Source organism: Olea europaea, unplaced genomic scaffold (assembly GCF_002742605.1).
Source record: "Olea europaea var. sylvestris unplaced genomic scaffold, O_europaea_v1 scaffold2203, whole genome shotgun sequence".
NCBI classification, from domain to species: Eukaryota; Viridiplantae; Streptophyta; class Magnoliopsida; order Lamiales; family Oleaceae; genus Olea; species Olea europaea.
In genome coordinates, this window is record NW_019240049.1 from 80,049 (window position 1) to 92,068 (window position 12,020).

The 12,020-nt window shown below is 35.1% G+C and overlaps 2 protein-coding genes across 2 annotated transcripts in view; one reads left to right on the plus strand and one right to left on the minus strand.

Annotated features, from left to right (window-relative positions):
• The first annotated feature begins 2,403 nt into the window (after positions 1-2,403).
• Positions 2,404-4,547, plus strand: LOC111380747 (uncharacterized protein At4g15970-like). Its single transcript, XM_023004381.1, has 5 exons — positions 2,404-2,477; positions 2,601-2,836; positions 3,223-3,588; positions 3,767-4,248; positions 4,462-4,547. Exons 2-5 carry the CDS (start codon positions 2,636-2,638, stop codon positions 4,514-4,516), a joined length of 1,104 nt encoding a protein of 367 aa, XP_022860149.1. The 5' UTR covers positions 2,404-2,477; positions 2,601-2,635; the 3' UTR covers positions 4,517-4,547.
• Positions 4,548-5,254: 707 nt separating this feature from the next.
• Positions 5,255-12,020, minus strand: part of LOC111380743 (TATA-binding protein-associated factor BTAF1-like) — a 21,994-nt gene continuing 15,228 nt past the window's right edge. Inside the window, exons 14-27 of the mRNA XM_023004375.1 lie at positions 11,995-12,015; positions 10,521-10,934; positions 10,352-10,430; positions 10,139-10,197; positions 9,390-9,917; positions 9,243-9,311; positions 8,438-8,542; positions 8,141-8,353; positions 7,801-8,064; positions 7,551-7,600; positions 7,041-7,150; positions 6,676-6,758; positions 6,015-6,224; positions 5,255-5,845 (exon numbers count right to left, since the gene is read on the minus strand). Coding sequence (XP_022860143.1) covers positions 5,675-5,845; positions 6,015-6,224; positions 6,676-6,758; positions 7,041-7,150; positions 7,551-7,600; positions 7,801-8,064; positions 8,141-8,353; positions 8,438-8,542; positions 9,243-9,311; positions 9,390-9,917; positions 10,139-10,197; positions 10,352-10,430; positions 10,521-10,934; positions 11,995-12,015 — 2,376 coding nt within the window. The 3' untranslated portion in view covers positions 5,255-5,674. The remainder of the gene's footprint in view (positions 5,846-6,014; positions 6,225-6,675; positions 6,759-7,040; positions 7,151-7,550; positions 7,601-7,800; positions 8,065-8,140; positions 8,354-8,437; positions 8,543-9,242; positions 9,312-9,389; positions 9,918-10,138; positions 10,198-10,351; positions 10,431-10,520; positions 10,935-11,994; positions 12,016-12,020) is intronic.

Here is a 12,020-nt window from a genome sequence, read left to right on the forward strand (position 1 = left end):
AATGCTCTAAAAACAGAAATAAAATCAAATAAACTGCTAAGTCAGCATGTTTAAGAGAGGCTCTAAATCGAGACGAAGTTCAAAACAATATTTGATTTTTTCTTTCACATTAATGTGACAGAATTTATGTTAGACAGCATTAAGGAGTTCATTCTGCTAGTGATGCTTTCTGTTCGCGAAATATTTCTTTCGATTTAAATTACTGCAAGTGTACGGGTCGTGACAAGTAATAAAGTGGACTTTAGAAGTCCGAGTATCGTCCCACAGAGAAAGAGTAGTTCAATTTTATTTATTTTAACCTTAACCGAAACTAATTGATTTAAGATGAATTTTAGAATTAAAAGCCCTAATTTTGGGAGAAATCTCCAAATTGAAAAACCCTAATTTCAAATCAAACCCTAATTTTGGGAGAAATCCCCAAATTAGAAAACCCTAATTTCAAATCAAACCCTAATTGCTCAAATTCACTTAACGAATGACTCAATTACGAAATGTTATGAAAATAAATGAAATGTATTGTCAATTTATGAAAATTTATGTAAAACGAATGCACTAGGATCACGAATCCCCAAATAATTATTAATTAAATCCTAATTTCACAATTTTGATAATCCAATGAAAATTTGACAAATCAATGCTCTTAAATCTATTCAATACTCTATCTCGAGATGTATTGAACATATTCTCATAAATCACCAGCCTATATTTCTATGACGGATGCAATTATACAAGAACGCATGTAAATTTTTTGTGAGCAATTAAAGATTTACATAGGACATAGGGGTATATTTCTATCCCCTATCGGACCCTATGATGAATTATATATGTCGAGTTTAATCCAATTTTCTCAAATTCAGAATTAAACCACCAAAATTCAAACAAATTAAATGCACATTAATTGTGGAAATAAATAAAGCAATATAATTCATTCAAATAATCCCATCGAACTGTGAATTTAAAGTCATGAAATAAAAGATTTAATAATAATTACATGGTTCATCGATCACCTAGTTGCAAAAATTTAGCCTATCATGATAAAAATAACGAAATCTATCAAGTTTTGAATAAAATACATCACCAGGTTATCAAAACTTGAAGAAATCTTGTAAATCTTCGCATCAATCCTTGTTCTTACCTTCAAATCCTCTCCAAAACGAATGTTTTTGCCTCCCAATTCGTTCGTGCGGCTTCTGGATGTTTATTTGCTATTTAAACCCGTCGAAATTAGGTTACCAAAGGAGTTGCAATCATATAAGGAAACTGCAAAAATCGGGCACAGGTTATACCTATGCGACCGCATAGGTATATGAAATATGGCGTTTTTAATCCCTGGAGGGTTACTCGCGACTGCATAGGTTTTCTACTATGCGACCGCATAGTAGAGTGAACTTCTAAATTGAGTCATTTTGATCCTCAAGTTTCATTCCTTCACTCCTTGACCTCCTCTCTTGTTTCTAGTTGCTCCAATGTTCCATTATAACTTTCAATTGGTGCTTAGCTTGATCAATTGCTTGATGTGTTCATCGGATCAACTTTCAGATAATTGCAATTTGGTCCCTTTTCGGCTCTTTTCTCCCGAATTCCACTATTTCCATAGAATCACCTACATTGCATGAATTCGACAAAATTAAGTAACAATTCAATTATTTTACTTGTATTTAAGTCATGTTTGTGATGTAATTAAGTGTGCAAAAACACACTTATCACTTTCACCAAAGGGCGTGTCGTGTGAAGACCAGAGTGATGACAATACGACAAAGAATGCACGAAATTTCCACATGTCACATTGTTGGGCGCATATGTGGCCTGTGCTTTCACATTAGCGCTTATGTGGAGTCTTCAGTCTTCACACAAACTTGTATTGACCATCACTATAGTATTGTGGGATCCTTTTCTCTTACAGGAAGTTTTATAATTTGCACAAGTTAAGTTGACTTTTCGAGTTGAGGGTTTTGATTGATCTTTCCAAAGAAGTAGATGGTTACCTGGCCTTTCAGTTGACCCTATGACTTCAATTGATCACGGGTAAAAGAATATTGTAGGAAGTGACAAATAACATTATCTCATGTTCTTAATATGAATTTCTTTAAGCTAGTTAGACTTTAAAAATAAATTAGTGCAAGGATGAAAACGTATGTCCGAAGGAATTCCATGTGTAGTAACTTCAAATGAGGCTGATGGAGTGGGAAATTTTAATTAGAAATTGAAACATCTAATTGTTTTCAACTTGTAATTTAACTTATATTGACTAACCAGGATTACTCAACCCAGAATTCAATGCGTTTACCTTATGTTTGATAAGCAATACAGTGCGCTACGAGATAGTACAATAAATATGATTGAAACGTATTCGTTTTTGTTAGTATAGTTTTATATTTTATCATCTACCTCACCAAACGACGCTTTAACAGAGCCCATAAATGGAGGGATCCTCACTTTGGTTGACAGTATTCATGTAGTTTCTCTCTCTGAGCCAGGTACATCACAATTAAAACACCATTTTATAAAATTATAAGAAGTTAATTGCTTGTTATTATCATGCATAATGAAGATGGAATTCATGAAATTCTATGAAGTTCTAAATGATTTTCATTCCTCAGATATCATCGATTCAGACGTCAGAAGGAACGGCAAGATGAAGTCACCGGAATCTGGCAACCGGCGATATCATGTCTTCCATAATCAGGTTCTCAGGACTCTATTGTTGTTTGCCATGGTTTCTCTTGCTTGCCTCGTGCTTTATCACGCTGTGTATCCTCTCCAGTTCAGTCCAGTACGCTTCTATTCATTCTCCTTGCCTCGTGTTTATGCTCATGCAAATACATCGACAAACTCAGTAAGTTGAACATTGATCATTTTCTTCCTCTTTGAATTTTTTTCTATAATTATCAACTTCTAATACAATAAACTTCCTAATGAATTTGAGGTCGTCTATATTGTTTTAGGGTTTATGAATTTTGCCGATTAACATGCCCCTAAGATGGTGATCAACGTTGGATCTCGATTACTCGTTTAAGTTTTAAACTAATCGAATTGCTTGTTTAAACTTTTCCAGCTATAATATCATATTAAGTCTTGAAGTTTCATCTTAAAAAGTCAAGCACTTGTACGTTGATTTTTCTTTTCATCTTTACCCGAACAGTTACATGAATCCATTTTTATCGTTCTGTTAAGATTTAAAGTAATATTCAATCACTAAATATTTGTTTGGATGTGTATTAGGGCAATGAAGAGGATGAGTTGGAGGGAGTACTGAAAAGGGCAGCAATGTCAAACAAAACTGTACTTATAACAACTCTAAATGAAGCATGGGCTGAACCAAATTCTGTATTTGACCTCTTTCTTGAGAGCTTTAGAATTGGGAATCAAACACTTTGGCTTCTTAAGCATCTAGTGGTTGCTGCATTGGATCAAAAGGCATACGCTCGTTGTTTGGAATTACACCCAAATTGTTATTTTCTGAAAACCGACGGGGTCGATTTCTCTGTTGAGGCTCATTTCATGTCACCGGGCTACTTGAAGATGATGTGGAGAAGGATCGATTTTCTGCGAATTGTTCTAGACATGGGATACAACTTCATTTTCACGGTACATATTGTTCCTTCATCACCGTTTAAAGAGTGCGGGTATTTTTTCCTTATAAACATTCTTCTGGAGGATGGCGTCTCGTTTGAGAACACTAATATTCGAATATTATTTCTCATTCGAGGTTTAAACAGATATTGATTTCTTAGACTGATATGTAATTATTTTTGTTTGAATACAGGATACAGATATAATGTGGTTTCGAAACCCATTTCCACATTTTTATTTGGACACTGATTTCCAAATTGCATGTGACAACTTTCTGGGCAACCCTTGGGACCTAAACAATGCACCCAACGGAGGTTTCAACTATGTTAAATCAAGTAATCAGACAATCCAGTTTTACAAATTTTGGTACAAATCAAGACAAAATTATCCAAGAAAACATGATCAAGATGTACTTAACAAGATTAAGTATGATCCCTTTATAAGTGAAATTGGATTGAAAATCAAGTTTTTAGACACGGCTTATTTTGGAGGATTCTGTCAGCCCAGCAAAGACTTAAATTTCGTGTGCACAATGCATTCAAATTGTTGTGTTGGTTTGGACAATAAAGTTCACGATCTTAAGATTTTGCTTCAAGATTGGACAAAATATTTGGACTTGCCACCAAAATTAAAGGAGTCCAAGACATTATCTTGGACAGTTCCACAACGTTGCGGGTACGTCGTTTACTACAGTTATATGGTTACATACGTTTCGTAAGTAATGGTATTACAGTACTTAGTATAATTAAGAAATGTTTAGTTTCTTTTTTCCATTAGTATATTTCAGTAGGTGTTGAATCCTATTTACTCGACCACATTTATATAATTCTTCATTTTTTTTTTTCGTTTATTTATGGCTAATTAAGATCTTTTTTGTATTTTTATCAGCTCCGGTCATCGACGGATTGCACGCAAGAAGAATGATAAAACAAGAAATTTGTAATACGGAAAGTTTAATTTACGGTAAATTCATGTCCAAATTTTATAACCTTTTTTTTTTTTTGGTTTTCTATGTTTGTTAAACTGATTAAATAATTTAATAGAGAAATGACAATTACATTTTTAATAGATATAACTTTTAATTTTTATTTATTCAACTTTTTATCTAAATTTAAAAGTTAATGATTAATTAGCTAACATTTTTGTAATCATTTGGCCTCCCATAAATTTTTAATAGGAATCGAGTTAACAGAAATAAAAGACTCCTTTATTTCATAAGATGCAGAAAAATAGAGGAATCGTCGAAACAACAAACTCCACTGGTAAACAGTATTCAACAATATTAAATCATATTTCAAAAGTTGGAGGATATTTTGATGATGCAGTTCATGTATCATTTTTCTTTTCCCCTATTTTTCACATTTTTAGCATTTAGTTTCCATAAGTTCCTAATAACTCAAATGTATCATGCACTATTAGATGAGAGGAAGACAGTTTCATTGCGTCTTCATGTTTGCTTTTCTGTGAATGCTGTTTCTACTTTCTTTATCTATCAACAACCTTGCTGAGCAATATTAAAAAAAGATAATATTCTAATTACAATGTTCAATCTCGTCCAAGATTGCAATCAAATGTGCTCTTTGGGTCAACGACTATATGATTCTATCTACTATTAACAAAATCTTCATTACTTCCCAGCCATCCCATAATCACCTCTTTGTGGAAATTAATAAGAAATAAATGAAATAACAACTCAGATCAGGTCGTCATTCCATAGGATCGTCAAAAATTTAAAAGAAATGTAGTCTAGCAATATGAATAGCTGTGAAAAATCAGGAATATCTGAATGTATATATAATATTCAAAACTTTACATGTCCTATCACCTTCTTCCGGAGCTACATGTGGATTCACTGGCCCAGTCATGCTCGCTCTCAACCAACTACGAATCGCCTCCTCCATATAATGCATGTACGAAAATGATAGTAAAGAGAAAAGGGGAAATGACAACTACACTAATCGCCAAAATTGGAGAGGCGGTACGCTGAATATACACTTTTGTACACTGGAGGCAGCTTGCTGGAGCTAATATCTTCCACATGATTGTATTATTTTGCACTCTGATCAACAATCTCTTGAGCTTCTAATATCCCATGCTTTATTCAGCCATTTAGCTTTGCTAAAAACTGGTTTAGATTATATTCTTCAGTGTACTGTGATTGATCCCAAAGCTCCTCTAGTCCACCAAGAATGGCCTTAAGTCCCTTGCCACCGCCCGTTAATTTTTTATCCCCTTCAAAGCTTTCGTCTGACTGTATTGATTTTCTTCTTCCCTAAAGAAGATATATATATACACAGAATGTTTATCACCCGAAATGTCTGAAAGTAATGGGATCAAATAATATAGTTCATGATCTGAAATTGTCTACGATATGATGAAGTCACATGATAAGATAAAAGTATTAATACCAAATAAAAATTGAAGGTGAACTGAGCAAATACCTTTTTGCCTTCAGCAGTTGTAAATAGATCCAGTAACTGGTCTGTATTCATGGTATTCATACTTGCATTATCCGCATTGATGACAGCATTAGCAATCGACACTTTGAACTTTTGGAGGCTCATCACTTTTTCTTCCAAGGTACCTCTCATGATGAGACGGTGAACATTGACGACTTTCCGCTGACCTAACCTGTGCGCTCGGTCCATTGCCTGCAAGTATGTCAGAAACACCTGTCACTCATTCAATTGAATGAAACTAACAAAGGGCTACTTGCCTTCATAAAAAAATCACAGACAAGGATGCAACTTCTATCTCAGTCACATCAGCGCAAGGGATTCTACCCATGACAATGCCTCTCACATAGAATATACAGCCAAAGACTTCCTCATCTTTAGAATTAGTTCTAATCAATCAAAGATGACAGGATCAAGTAAAATGACTTTTAGAGTGGAAGATGTAAGAATAAGGACTGGAAATCAATGGTTTTGATATTTGATTAATAGCACTTTTAATACATTTCCAGAATATCTCTGACAAATGCAGCAGGTGAACACAAAATAATACATTAAAAAACTTGTGTTAAATAAACAAGACAACTACCATTTACTGGAAAAAGTTCCTAAACATACTAGGATCAAGCCGTGAAAACGGAGTCCAAACCTGGTGATCTCGCATGGGATTCCAGTCATGCTCCATAAAAACCAGGGTATCTGCTGATGTCAGGTTCAAACCAAGCCCACCAACTGCAATGATGAATTATGAGATTAAAGTTCCAGAAGCTTTTTATGTTGGCCAAAAGCCAATAAAGCAAAATTGTAAATGTAGTCATTATTGAACCACTTCATCTAAAAGTTTAAATTAGAACCATATGTACAACATTTATATAGTATTCAACACATGCAATGAGAATTGAACTCTGGACATGTGCCTACACTGATACCACGTTGAACCACTTAGTCTAATAGCTTAAGCTATAAGATAAGGCCACATGTATATCATTTAAATATTGTCTTAAACAGTCATACCATGAGTTGTGAGCAGCAGAACATCAATTGTGGGGTCTGAGTTAAAGGCCTTCACAATTTCAAAGCGCTTCTCAGGTTGAACTGATCCATCCAACCGCAAATAAGTGACGCTGCTCAAAATAAGAATAAAGCAGTCAAATCACATGATGTCAAAAAAGACCTCTTTCAAGATATTTCTTAGAAAGAAAGTTAAAGATTGAATGCAAGCATATGCACATATCATTAAATAAAACACACAATAAATGGAGAAGTCTCTATATAGGCACAAAGTCTACGCCAATTACAGCAGACTCTAATAACATCACTTCCTAGCCAGGAAAGATAAAAAACAATAGTCATAGGTAAGGTAGTTGGGTTATTTGTGTCAACAAGAATAATGAAATATATTATAAGAGAAGTAAATGCAGCTTAATGGTGTCCACAATATAATAAGATGAGTATAGGAGGAATCGATGATTATTTTCCTTTCACAATAAAATTTAGATGCATATAGACGAAAGAAATACTCACCTTTTCATATGGGTGTGAAACAAATCTCTTTCAATAATGTCCAAAAGGGCCTGCATACATGCCAGAGCAAAGCACACTGTACTGATTAATAACTTTCATAATGGTAGCAGGGTAGGCATCTAAAGAATTCCCTCTCGACATAGAATAGTACTGGTTAATAACTTTCATAATGGTAGCAGGGTAAGCATCTAAAGAATTCCCTCTCGACAGAGAAGAAAAAGTTATTCAACAAAAAGGATGAAGAAGTTACCTTATGTTGTGCAAATATGAGAACTCGATGCTGCACAACACTAATGGTGCCTTCAGAACCTGATGCCTCGACACCTATTCCACATTCTTCTAGTATCTCCTGAAGGGCAACAAGTTTGGGCGAATGGTGCAGTTTATGGAGTTCTGAAGCTGTGCAGGAATTGGCGGGAAAGAGTTCTGACAGATGAGATAAGAGTGACTCCGGGATCGTTTCACCAAGGACAAGCAATGGATGGCTACAAAGTTTTAACAAGTATTGAAGGGCCTAAAACATTGATAAGAGTCATCAGGCAACAAAATATGATGGCTTGGTCATAATTCACAATAACTTTCCATCTTACCTGGAAAACATGAGAAGATGCTTTGGGTCCCTCTCCTTTATCTTCATTTACCTTCACCATACTTGAGATTTCGTGTCTAACATGTGAACCAGAAAATTGTTCATACAATTTCAACTGTACAGGACTCAGGTCACAATATCTGTCCTGAATGATCTTCTCTGGTAAATCAGACAATACTTCATCTTTTGTTCGGCGTAAGAGAAAAGGCATAACCTATCAGACGACAATCCAACCAAATTAACAACTACAACCAAATGTCAATAGGTAAAAATAAAAGATGCGACTAGAATCACACACCTGCTTGTGCAGAGCTTCCATGGCAAGTGCACCAGCTTCAGCATCCTTAGCTGAACATTTAGGATCCCTGGCAGCTAGCAGTGGTTTTCCATAAGTGGCTTGAAACTGTTTAAGAAACAAAGGGTTTGTCATTAGGTTCCTGATCTAACACTTGAAACAAAAAAAGTACTTCTCAAAGTGTTTGTTAAACTGCCTCGTCTAAAAGCTCAAGTTGTATTCAACACACCCAGTCATGTGTAAGCCAATGTCATTTTTTCCCTAAAGGTCTGACACGTGCACAATTTTCATAAAGAGGTTGCAGCGAGAGTTTAAGTTAGGACCTTTGCTTGTTAAGATTTTGAACCACCTCATCAAAAAGCTAAGTTATTATAGAGGGGATTCATTTATTTAAAAGATGTATTCAATTGAGTTCTAGCAGTGAAGATAGGGAGACACTTCTCATCACTTCTACAATCAGATTATAAAAGGAAGTTCTTTACACTGTTGACCCTCTTATAATACTAAGCATTCACGACAAAACTGTAATATGAAGTCAACTGAGTATTATATGAAAATCAATACATGTACAACCGTGTAACCAGGGAGAGGAAATAGAGTTTACACACTGCTCCACTTTGTCTAACAAAGATATTAGTAAAAGATCATCTAGAGATTTTCTGAGAGTATATCATGATAAATAAATTACTAAAAACATAGGAGCATGCATATAAATGTGTTTTTTTTTTTTTAATTGTGCGAGGGAGGGGAATAAGCACGCAACCACCATAACAAAAGATGGAAAAGAAATATAGGCTACATCACGTACTTGTCTTTCTGTTCCAAGAAATCCTGGCATGAGAAAGTCAAAAAGAGACCAAAGATCCAACACGTTATTCTGTAATTAGAGGTAGAAGTTTCGTCAGGCAAAGTGCAAGCTAATTTCTAGCCAACCGAAGCTAAAATTATAATGAACCTGGATTGGTGTCCCACTCAGTATCAGACGGTGCTGAGCCTTCAATTGTTTCACTGCACCTGTGACTTTGGACTTTGAGTTCTTTATTATATGTCCCTCGTCCAAAATGCAGTAGTTCCAGAAAAGTTGGCTGAGATAATCAATATCTTTACGGACTACGTCATATGATGTTACAATAACACTGTGCTTGTCAAATTGTGGTTGAAGAGACAAGCGCTCTTGAGCAGAACCGATGTATTGAAGTGATGCTAAAAGATAAGATTCAATAAACTTCTCTATCTCATTCACCCAGTGCCCAACAAGCGTTGATGGGCACACTATTAATGATGGTGGTAGATCATTAGCATTAACAGCAATGCGCTTTGCTACATCAGATGCCACGATTGTTGATGATTGAAGGGTTTTACCTAGACCCATATCATCACATAAGATGCCATGATGGTTAAATCGCTTTAAAAATGCTAGCCAATTTATGCCTTCTTGTTGATACCTGAAACCAAAAAATGTATCAAGCTGCATTTTATCATATTAAATGAAATAAATGGGAGCATTAGAGTAAAAGTAGAATTATAAAATATCATACGTTGCATCATAGTTAGGAAGGGTGGAACTGGTTGAAATGATCAAACCATATTATATTATGGCTTCTATGAAGATAAGAATGGACAAAAAAATAACTCAAATGCAAATGTTAATTAACAAGGATAGATCAACAATTATCTCACTTAATTCTTAACACAGATGCAAACCTTAGATGCCACAGCACCTTGAATCAATGTTGGTTTATAGTTTTCCACCTTCTTTAATTCTATTTTGTTCCAAAATATGTCATAAAGCAACAAGGTCATTATAGTTTTAATCCATGATTTGGACTAGATATACAGAGAAGCCTGCCGCCATCTCACATGACAAGAAAGAATCAGAAATCTGCAGAATAAAATAGCCCCCGATATGAACTCAACTTAAAAGCTCTGCAAGCCTCAACAACCTTTTCGAATAACCATGGATGGGGACAATAAAAAATGTCCACTCAGCATTAATCTATTAAACCAGTATAGAATTTGGAGTTCAAAGCTAAATTTCATACCAAAATCATGTTATTCTTATGACAGTTTTACCACTTCTGCATACTTCAAAGTGGTTACTAGCTAGCGGGAGAAGAGGTACAAGGGCAGCAAAACTATGTGTTACACTCTGTCTGACAGAATGATCACAATCACCCATGCACTTCAGAAGAGGAACAACTAACAAAGGAGCATAAGGGACAAGTTCCAATCCCAATCCCTGCACAAGCAAACTAACAAGCATACCAGCTCCTTGTCTACCATGTACAGATGTCATATCTCCTAGCATTGGAACAGCATTCTCAATGACCGCACCCATGACATCCAGAGTCATTGATTTGGCGATTGCTGTGATGCATCTAGACGCAGATAACCTCACAGCAATATGAGAATGGCGGACACATCTGAAAATGCATGGTAGAAGAGTGAGAAGTTTTGGCCTCAGCGTCTCATCCAGTAAAGGAGCAATAGAACGAACTACCTGCCTCAACACAAAGGGAGTAGAAAAACAAGAAGCATTAAAATTTTGGAGTAAAAGAAGCGTTAGAAAATCATTCAACAGCAGACATCCGTTCAAGGAATGGCCATTTTCAAACATAAGAAAATGAAAAGGTATATGTTAATTCTAAGAGGTGCCAGGAATATGACAAAAGGTGAACACAAAATCTCGTATTTCACAGCATGATTTTCTTCAGATTTGCTATCAGGCAACTTCCCTTCTAGTCCTTGTCAAAATATACTATTGAAAAAAAAATTTCACTGCCGGTGAAAAAAACATATTAAGAGTCAATTTTGCTTATAAGTGCAAGTTTAGGGTACAGAAAATCAATCACAAAGATGGACTTTCATTAAATGCACTTGCTAAAATGAAATTTTGAAATACAGATGGAGTTTGCTAACATCAGGCAAAATAGATATGAATATAATGCTGAACTAAAGATGATTTGTTCGTCATATATAAACTGGTGTCAAGTTGCCATTTCGCAGGAAGTCAATTTCAAAAGGCTAGTCCCAGTGACTTTTACGTGATGGACATCTCAGAATTGGCCATCCAGTGACTTTTACTCACCATGTGCCTCCAACTCACACACCTCTGTAAGGCTTAAAATCCATCTAATCAAACACTACCAATAAATGGTTTCAATGGGTGGAAACGTTCAAAATATAAAACAAAAAGTTCTAAATTAACAGCCTATGATGATCAAAAGAGAAGTTTAGATGAGGGCAGGTGGGCAGTCATACTTCAGAAAAAAATAATAATAATAAATAAATAAAGAGTATTTTTCAGAGCACTCCCAGCCTGTGAAATACCTAACTCTGACTGCATTTAAATAACTTCGCACTCGCAGGGACATTATTTTATGTTTTTAACACATTTTCCAGGGCTACAGAATAGCCTAATCCCATGTCGATGCAAACATTACAAGAACAAAATGGTTTTGACTAATTTTCTTTAAATAAGTAAATACATTTCACAATTTAGAAAATGATACAGAGTGTACAAGCCAGAAGGTACCATTGTATAAGTTCAAAGCTCTTACCTGAATATTGTTTATTAAAATCTGAG